Source organism: Aphanomyces invadans (assembly GCF_000520115.1).
Source record: "Aphanomyces invadans strain NJM9701 unplaced genomic scaffold supercont1.28, whole genome shotgun sequence".
Lineage (NCBI taxonomy): Eukaryota > Oomycota > Saprolegniomycetes > Saprolegniales > Verrucalvaceae > Aphanomyces > Aphanomyces invadans.
The window spans coordinates 483,322-492,370 of record NW_008580173.1 but is presented as its reverse complement, the minus strand read 5'-3'; the positions used below and the strand labels follow the sequence as shown (position 1 = coordinate 492,370).

Here is a 9,049-nt window from a genome sequence, read left to right as displayed (position 1 = left end):
TGCTTCATCTTCTTCTGCACCTGGGCTCTCAACCCAGGCGGTTGTATCTGGCTAATGATAGACTCGACGATCAGCTTCGGTTCGACATCGAAAATCCAGTTCTGGGCAATCTCGTCCGCGTAACGAGATGCTGCAGCACCATGCGGCCAACGCGCGAGTCGCCCTCAGAGATGGTCACGTCGCACACCATCTTCGACTTGATCTTCTCCACGAGGTCATCCACCTCGAGTGGGGGTGGCTGTTGGTAAGCCATCATGAACCATGATTGCCACTCGACTTCCGTCACAGTATTGTGGTCCCTGCCGTCCATATCCCAGTACGCAATCATGCGCTTCTCGGCAGGTTCAATACATGTTGACACCGGCATTAGAAACGGTCGCTGGCCAGCGGCCTGTAGCGCTTCGATTTGACCACGATACTTCTCGTAGTCTCGCATAAACTGATGCTTCTCCGCGTGGGTATCACCGCAGAACGACGGTGGCGTCGGCAACGCGGGCGCGTTAAAGACGTAAGCAGCTTCGTAATCCGCCTCCATGTCGAAGTCTTCGTCATCGGGCGTGCTCGTGGCGCGAACGCTCGAGCTGGTGCTGGTAACTGCGCCGCTCCAGGGGCCGGGCGAGTTGGTTGAGCATACGGGTTCCAAATGTGCGCATCAATCGGCTGCTCTCGCCGCGGAGGCGGCGAGTGAGCACTGGCGGCAGTCTTGCCCCAGCCTTTGACCTACCTCGGGCGTCCTGACGGCGGTGAAACCGATTACTTCGCTCTTAATTGTCATCGTCTTCTTGGCCTTCGCTCCGGTCAGAGCGCGACCGCCCGCTGACTAAGCGGGAATCTCTGTAGGCTTCCGGTAGCAGGGTGTTCTCCGCAGATCGTGCGATCCGTGCGACGTCGTCAACGCCACTCATTGCTTCAGTCGTGAATATCTCGACTAGAATATTTCCTGATGTGAATCCAGCCTTCTGCCGGCCCGATCGTCAATCGGGTCACACGTGTTGCAATTTTAGAACTGAGCATTAAGTAATCAGCTAGACTAGACTCTTAGCCAACTACAGCCCTTGCAGAACGCACGATAGCCAGTCAGCCAAAAGACAGCTGGCCGACTTCACCTTTGTATACAGCAAGAGGGACCAGGTCGTGGCACCTGTTTGAAACACGCACCGCTAGCTTGGCATCACCAAGCTGGCAGGATGCGATCTGCACACAGAGCAGTTGTGCAAAAGTCACCTGCATCAGTTTGGCCTTAACTTGTTCGACGGTGTATCTGCTTGCTTGTCTTTCTTTTTGTTAGCTACACACACTTTTCATGTCACCATGAGAGACGCATTGGGCTTGGCCAACGCTATGATTCGAGGTATAGTAGACACGTGGCACTGGTACTTTGCAGCCAGCAACGAACTTGTACCTTTAGGCAGCCGGGAGGGATATTCCGGTTGCCTAAAAGAACAATGTTGCTTTGGAGCAAGACTTCCCGAAGGATGGCTTCGCGCTCCTCGTTCGTCATGTCGGGCCGAGTTGATGACATTTTGAATGTGTGTCACAAGTGATGTATGTTTTATATGGACGTTTCTATGCTTCGTTTGACTTGGCAACGAAGACCCGCGTTATTGACATTTGTGTTCATGCTTGCACACTTTGAAAGCTCTTGGCACGCTCAGTGCAATGATCCAAACAGAGGTGTCGACTCCCGATTTGAGGTGGCAAACGCACGGCCTGAATTTATCTTCAAAATTTAATGGTCAGCCATGATATTTGTGGGACAGAGGGAGTACTTAACAGTCGCAGTGGATTGCAGCAGGTCAACCAACCGACCCAACAGCCCTGCACAGCAGAACATCTTCCCGCCACACATGACACATGGGCTAACAGTCCCCAGGTGACATAACGTTCAAGTCCAGCGATGAAATTACGAGTTGCGTGAGTAGTCAGGATCGACGCTTTGGTCATGTGCAGTGCCAAATTTCGCCGGTCGATTCCACATAACTGCAGGCTTAGACATGATTGGAATGTGGTGGGTCGCGTCCGTTCTCCAATGCTTGCCCAACATTCAATTGGAAACACTTTATCAAGTCGTTCAGATATGTTTGTTGGACAGGCCAAACGTGGGTGTCCGCGACCGTACTACACAGCGGTGGCCACAGACATTGCGGCGGTGTTGTCGTCGACAAGCTTGTGCACTAACGTACTGGTGCGCGAGAGGTCGTTTGTCCGGAACGTTGTCGCATCAATCACGGCCTCCGGTTTCGTTGCACGGATTGCTGAACAGACCTGATTCCAAACGCGTCAACTTCGATGGCGCAGTATCGTGTCGTACCTGCATTGGCCACTGCTTCGATCGAGGTGGCCGAGGAAGGATGCTTGGATCCAATATCTCGAATGGCAGCGACGACGACACGCCACAACTGTCCAGACAAATCGGCGGGACAACCATTGACTTTCACCAATGGGGCGCACACTCAGAAAAATCAGTCGTGGCATGCGCTTGGTGCGCAATTCGATCGCATATCAACGTGTTCCGGTGAAGCACAGCACAGCTGCATGTTCAGCAACATCGCGCGGTCTCGGCATATGCGTGTGATATCGCGTCGAAACCATCAGCACCTTGTCGACACGCGTCCGCGGAACGTCTCTGCCGAAAAGTCGCCACAATGCGTTCGCAATCTCCCCTTGTCCGCCGCCATCGTACCACGACATGGGGGGCCGCTCGGGATTTGTCGTAGGACTATTGACGGCATCCCGCCGTTCGTTCGATACGACGTAGTGGTTGTACATTCGGGTTTCTGGTCTCCGTCCGCAACTCGGGCGTTCAGGTGTCCTCCATGGCTGCGTATAGATTTCCGCAAAATAATGCGATCCCATGCCGAGAGTTCTCCACGACTCCTCTACTGGCGACATAGAGCAACTCTCTAGCACGTCCACAAGTCCGTGAAATGCTTTTACACGCCCCCATGCCACTCTGTAGCGATCCTACGGCGCCGTGTGTGTCGCGAAGAGAGCATGGCGACAGTATGTTTTGCATATATTTTCGCGCGTGCGCCGTGATTTACGATAAAATGCACACGTCGCGGTCGACACCCTTTTACGGTATTGAAAAGGTTAGATGAAGGATGCATTCTTTTACGTAATTCGACGTCGACTCGTCCAACAGGTGACAGGCCCAGGCGATCGCGAACGCTCTTCCAAGCGGTGTCGCAGGCCACCGCAGAAGCGGACCAGGTTCCTGGTGGCGTCCACTGTCACCCAGTCGAAATTTTTACCAGCGCACGGCACGTGCCTTCGCCGTGACAGACACCGCAGAACAGCCGCCGTCGCAATCCATCCACCACACAGCACAACGATGTTGCCGACCGCCGACGTCTTTGACTGCCAGCCGCTGTCGGCGAAAACGGAAGCCGCGTTGCTGACGCAAGCAACGAGTGCGTGGAAAGGCCTCGTCGACAACGCTGTCTCGTCCGAGTCGTACCGCATTGAAAAGGTCGTGCGAAATGAAACGACAGGCCGGTGTGCCACGGTACGCCCAACGTCGACGTCGTCCCCTTGATCGTTCGCCGCAACACAATGTTCCCCGAGTGACGATTCCATGTAGCTGCGGAAACCGCGCGACACGATCAATATGAGCCAAGATGGCGTCGTCGCACACACCCGGACTCGCGCCACGATCGAGCAGGCGGCTGCGTTCTTTTACCTGGACACGGCCGCGAAAGCGGAACAGTTTGCCCGCGTAATGGACGAGCTCGTTGAAGCCAAACGGACATTGTACACCCTCGTCGATCGCCCGGTCGTCGACGACGGCGTGAACAAGCCGCTTGACTACATCTCCGTCGACTGGATGATGATCAAGTTCAAGAAGGGGGTGCCTGCTCGCGATTTGTGCTACCTTGAGGTAAGGTAAAAACGCCATTGCTGCTCTCGTGGGTCACTCACAGCCGCGTCGTCGTTGATAGATACACAAGGAATTCAAGTTTGCCTGTCCACTGACCGGCGTTACCCGCCGCGGATGGGTGCGGTGCATCCACTCAGTTCGCATGGACTGCTGCCCCGACATGCAAAAAAAATACGGCGTCATTCGAATGGAAATCCAACGGGTACGGCTGTGCTGATGGCTACAACGCCCCCACGCGTGATGTACTCACTGCGAACTGTAGTCTGGCCACGTTTTCATGGAATCCAATGAGCCCGGCGTCCTCGACTACTACAAGCTCTACTTTGGCAGCCCCCGAGGCGCCATCCTCGGCAAACACTTCAACAATTTGTACCTAAAAGGCGCAATGCGGACGTCGGCGCGGGCGGTATGCCGCCACATCACTGGCGTCCCGCGATCTCATCTCTCCGATCGATAGATTCTCAACCTGGACGAACACTTTACAACAGAACGGTTAAAACCTCTGCTCTCGACCCCCCTGCCCGATGAAAAAGTCGAATCAAAAACATGCTCGGGGTGCCATGCGAGGTTCTCATGGCGAACAACAAAGCGGCTGTGCCGCGCTTGCGGCGTCGCCATCTGCCTCAAATGCAGCTCGTTGTGGTCCCTCACCCTGCAAGGGTCTGCCGTCAAGGTACCGCTCTGTGCCCCGTGCGTTGGCTCCAACTTGGACGCGGACATTGAGTGCAGTAAAATCACGTACGACGTGGTGAATTCGAGTCGGGCGTCGTATGAAGACGTTTCGAACTACGGCGAAACCTGTCACGGGGAATTTGGTGTCCCGTCGTCCCCCAGCAGTGCCTCGGTCACCGTGCGATGGACGCCTAGCGACAGCGGCCCCCTGTCATCCCACCGAAGCTACGATGGTCACATGGTGATCCAAAATCAGTCTGAGAGTATGCATTCGGCGTCTGGATCCGCCGACGTCGCCCTCTCCGACCTCATGTGCTCCATCGATCAGCAAAAGTACCTCCTAAACAAGCTTCAAGTCGGTTTGGCAGCACGAGCACGGGGCTACTAGACAAAGTTTTCGTATATTTAATAGAACTGGCATTGAGGGACCACAACGACGGCGGCGAGTGGCAACGCGCAAGTTACTAGAAGCCCCCATGTCATGGATCGACCATCCAGGCGTGTTCAACACCACCATCGGATTTTATGGAGCGCACGATCTTGCGGCGACTTCTACGTGTCGAGTTGATCAGCGCACGACACGTCCAGCGTTTTCCAATGGCAGTCTTTAAAATCCGTCTTGTCGGTTTTGCAAGGCACTTTTGTGTACATGCAGAGGACGCTCCCTACCAACGCCATGTCGTCGCGTTTCATGAAGGGCGAAGCAACACCCCTCGTCTACCACACCTCATGAAAGCTTGACGGCGGTGAACATGCACTTGGACGAGAAGGTCGTTGTGCTCGTCCGTGCAAGACATGAACTGGTTCGTCCGTGCCGTCCACGGTGCCGTCGATAGAACCACGCACGAAAGACGGACGCGTTGCCGTCGCCGTTGTCCGACGAGGTTTGACCGGTGGTGGTCGTGTCTGGAGAAGATAGATTGATACGCGATCGATTCGTACACCCCTGTCAAGATCGTCCGCAACCCGCACACGAGGCGCTCAACTACGACCTTTTCCTGGCCATGTGTACATGAAACGTTGCGAAATATCTTCACTCGTTTCCAAAGTTGGGGTGGCACTGACGGGGTCGCCGCGCATTTCTGCACGCGAGCCACGATTCACCAAGCGGACAACATGTCCCACCTCGACGCCCAAGCAACGTGCTGTAGTTTGCCCATGTCATGCGCTAGCTCGCGGCAGAGGTCGCTGTATTTGCTGGTGTGGGATCGTAGGACTAGTCCGGTCGGGGGCTCAATGTCTCGCGTGATAACAACTTTGGTCGACGGGATGATTGTCAAATTCAAGCCAGGGATGCCGCCCACTGACTTGTGCTGCAAGACTGCCACAATGGTTATGTGTGTTTAGAGGAAATGTCCTCTAATGCATTCACATCAGCATTCCTAGCGACCGGTCAGACGCGGCGGGGGTCGGTCCGGTGCATCCACTGGGTTCACTGTTGTTTTGGCCAGACATACCAAAGACTGTAAATTCCATGGAGATCAGCTCGTAAGTGGATACCGTTAAATGCACGTACGGTCCATGCATCGTCAAGCGCATCGACGTCTGCATTGATCCACGACAGGACAACGACCTCGACGCGTTTGGCGGTTGTACATGTCGTCTTCGTTGGGGGACCGACGTCTGAGATCGAGTGCCGTGCACGCGTCGTTGGCACAGACGGCACGATGGTCCGATTACCGCCGTCATCGCACGTGATTGCCTTCCAAATCCTGCTGCCCGTTGAGAAAGCGTGAGAGGACGGAGATGGAGGGAGATGTACCCACATCCTCAGGGAGGCCTCGTTGCGAAGGGGAACCCCCGTCGTCGGTATCCCAATACGGCGCAACAACATGACAGCGATTCAGCAATATTGACATTCAAGCTAGGACAAATCGTTCGACCTTGAACCCATCGCGTCGACGTTGCGGAGAGCGTTCGCTCTCAACCTCCCGCTCCTTCGTCACGTTGTCGCACTTGGACGTACTGCTTGAGTCCAAACACGCATGGAAGGCCGTTTGTAGTGTCCTGTTTACGTGGGACATGGCAGAGGCCGATCTCCACAGTCAACCTGGAATCTCCTCGACGTGTGGTTCACATCAGCGGGCAGTAGTAACGCGTCCATGCACAGCAGAGCCAGGTCGCAGTTTGTCGGACTCGAATTGGATTTGGCGAAGAGTGGGCGACGGTCCCCACGCTTCGTCGTCCACGTGGTGCTACTTCGACGTAGTCGAACACATGTTGAGCGAAAACGATCGTGTCGTTCAAAGTCACATGCAATGCACGTCTCCATAGAGATTGATAACACATAAGGGTGGGCCGGGTCGTGCAGCTCCAATACGATACGATAGATAATCAATACGCTGGTTGAATCGCCGCCAGTCGCTCTTGTAAGAGGTGTAGCAGCTCCTTTTGCTGGTCGATGCTGTTCAAGATCTCTTGGTTGTGTGCGGATACGACCGACTCGTTCGAGTCGCACGACGACATTTCGATGGACAGGTACGTGTCGCGGATGCTGCTGAGCACGCTGCTGGCCGTGGAATATCGCTGTTTGCGGTCTTTCGACTCGATCAGGTACAACGCGTCGGCCTCGTCAAAGTCCAATCCCGGGCCGACGCATCGCTTGCACAGCGGCACTTTAATGGTCGACCCTTGGAGAGTCAAACCCCACAACGAGCTGCACTGGGGGCAAATGGGGTCCCCGCACGCCCGGCAGAGCTTCTTGGGATTTCGCCATGTAAACGCGACGCGACACGTTTTGCACGACGTGGCGTTGGCCAGGCTCATGTCGAGGGGGGCCGACAGCAGCGGCTTGAGCCGCTCCGTCGTGAAGTGTTCGTCCAAATTAAGTACCTGCCACCACTGAAGTCAGCGCAACTACAACCCCAAGACGAGATGGATGCCACACACCGAACGCGCCGACGTTCGCATCGCTCCCTTTAGGTATAGCCCATTGAAGTAGTTGCCGAGGAACGCACCCCGCGGACTGCCAAAGTACAGCTTGTAGTACTCGAGAACTCCCGGCTCGTTGGACTCCATGAAGACATGGCCCGACTAGAAGAAACACGCCGCGGACTACGCGTGAGGCGCGATTGTGACGCGTACGATGGTCCATCGTACCCGATGGATTTCCATGCGGATGACGCCAAATCTCTTTTGCATATCGGGGCAGCAGTCCATGCGGACAGAATGGATGCATCGAACCCACCCGCGGCGCGTGACGCCCGTGATGCGGCACGAGAATTTGAACTCCTTGTGAATCTACCAGAGAGAGAGCAGTTGGTGAGGCGAACGCATGTGGGGATTCCAGCTACCTCTAGGTAGCACAGGTCTCGGGCCGGCACGCCTTTTTTTAACTTGATCATCATCCAGTCGACCGAAATGTAGTCTAGCGGACTCGACGTGGTCTCGTTGCTGACCATGTCGTCTGTGAGTGGGCGATCCACGAGCGGGTACAGCGCGCGCTTGGCTTCGACGAGCTCGTCCATGACTCGAGCAAAGTGGTGGGCTTTTGCCGGTGTGTCGAGGTAAAAAAAGTCGGCGGCTTGTTCGATGGTCGCTCGCGTGCGGCTGTGGGCGACCACGCCTTCCGTTGCGTTGACAATGTCTCGGGGACGACGCAGCTACATGTTGGTGAGCTCCTCGGCACAAAGAAGTGGTTCGCCGAGGTGTGAACAAGTGGCGTACCGTCGCGCATCGGCCCGTCGTCGTGTTGCGCACGATCTTGTCGATCGGGTATACCTCGGACGCGATGGCGTTTTCGACCAGGCCTTTCCACGCGCGGCCAGCAATGTCGAGCAAATCGTTGCGCGCAGACGCAGTGAGCGGCTGGCAGTCAAAGACGTCGGCTGTAGGTAACATGATGGTAGTCCGTTCGATGGACTCGCCGGGATAGTCGTCCGCGGTCAAATTGCCAACCTGGGGCTGTCCACGTTCCAAGGTAATGGAAAGTGACCCACGCGCGTGGTGGTGTTAAAGTTCTGCAGGCCCCGATCGCCTGCACATGTCGCGCCATGACTCTACAGCTTGGCGCCACCCCCATAGTCCACACATGTGAGACACTGGCAGAGTGTCCCACCAAGGCGATTATAGGTGGGAGAAGCGTGGCCGAGTCATCCCATGCGACAATGGCCTCGATCGGCAGCAGCCATGTCGATGGGGCAACTGGAATATTCACCCACGGCGGGTACTTGTTGGCTCGAAATTTTGCTTGCAAATCCTGTCGTAATGGGTTTCGCCATGGGTGCTGCTACAGGTTGCGACGAACCCACGGCCGACAAGGGCGACAAGGCCACGGCGCCATGACGAGGTGGCTGCCGACAAGGTCGAGGGCAAGTGTGTACATTACCTTCGGCGGCTATGAATCCCAGCACGAAATGGGTTCCATGTTCGCCCACAACTCTTGACCACTCGGAGTTTCTCCGTCGTCGTCCACGAAGACGACCACATGACCAAGCAGTTTGAGCTTGCCCTTTACCAACAAACACATGGTGAAACCTGAGGAAATCTGCGCTGCTG

General features: G+C 55.7%; 3 protein-coding genes across 4 annotated transcripts; 1 reads left to right on the top strand and 2 right to left on the bottom strand.

Annotated features, from left to right (window-relative positions):
- Positions 1-70: 70 nt before the first annotated feature.
- H310_10890 (hypothetical protein) lies at positions 71-535 on the bottom strand (the record flags this gene model as incomplete). The annotated part of the gene is made up of 1 exon (XM_008877376.1): positions 71-535. One exon carries the CDS (start codon positions 533-535, stop codon positions 71-73), a length of 465 nt encoding a protein of 154 aa, XP_008875598.1.
- Positions 536-3,222: 2,687 nt separating this feature from the next.
- Positions 3,223-5,193, top strand: H310_10889. 2 transcript variants are annotated; one of them, XM_008877375.1, is made up of 5 exons: positions 3,335-3,508; positions 3,584-3,880; positions 3,942-4,082; positions 4,143-4,286; positions 4,338-4,986. In XM_008877375.1, exons 1-5 carry the CDS (start codon positions 3,335-3,337, stop codon positions 4,938-4,940), a joined length of 1,359 nt encoding a protein of 452 aa, XP_008875597.1. In that variant the 3' UTR covers positions 4,941-4,986. The 2 variants fall into 2 exon arrangements, with proteins under 2 accessions (XP_008875596.1, XP_008875597.1); XM_008877374.1 differs by having other exon boundaries at positions 3,223-3,880; positions 4,338-5,193.
- Positions 5,194-6,385: 1,192 nt separating this feature from the next.
- H310_10888 (hypothetical protein) lies at positions 6,386-8,696 on the bottom strand. Its single transcript, XM_008877373.1, has 5 exons — positions 8,219-8,696; positions 7,846-8,154; positions 7,652-7,792; positions 7,442-7,585; positions 6,386-7,384 (listed from the first exon to the last, which is right to left on the bottom strand). The coding sequence occupies exons 1-5, from the start codon at positions 8,390-8,392 to the stop codon at positions 6,887-6,889; spliced, it is 1,266 nt and encodes a 421-aa protein (XP_008875595.1). The 5' UTR covers positions 8,393-8,696; the 3' UTR covers positions 6,386-6,886.
- Positions 8,697-9,049: the final 353 nt, after the last annotated feature.

Excerpts from the sequence above, each read along its gene's own strand:
- H310_10889 (XM_008877375.1), top strand. The coding sequence starts at position 3,335 with ATGTTGCCGACCGCCGACGTCTTTGACTGCCAGCCGCTGTCGGCGAAA. Across the intron at positions 3,509-3,583 it reads CGACAGGCCGGTGTGCCACG|CTGCGGAAACCGCGCGACAC; the intron begins GTACGCCCAACG and ends GATTCCATGTAG. Across the intron at positions 4,083-4,142 it reads TTCGAATGGAAATCCAACGG|TCTGGCCACGTTTTCATGGA; the intron begins GTACGGCTGTGC and ends TGCGAACTGTAG.
- H310_10888 (XM_008877373.1), bottom strand. The coding sequence starts at position 8,392 with ATGTTACCTACAGCCGACGTCTTTGACTGCCAGCCGCTCACTGCGTCT. Across the intron at positions 7,793-7,845 it reads GAGACCTGTGCTACCTAGAG|ATTCACAAGGAGTTCAAATT; the intron begins GTAGCTGGAATC and ends TCTCTCTGGTAG. Across the intron at positions 7,586-7,651 it reads TCCGCATGGAAATCCATCGG|TCGGGCCATGTCTTCATGGA; the intron begins GTACGATGGACC and ends TGTTTCTTCTAG.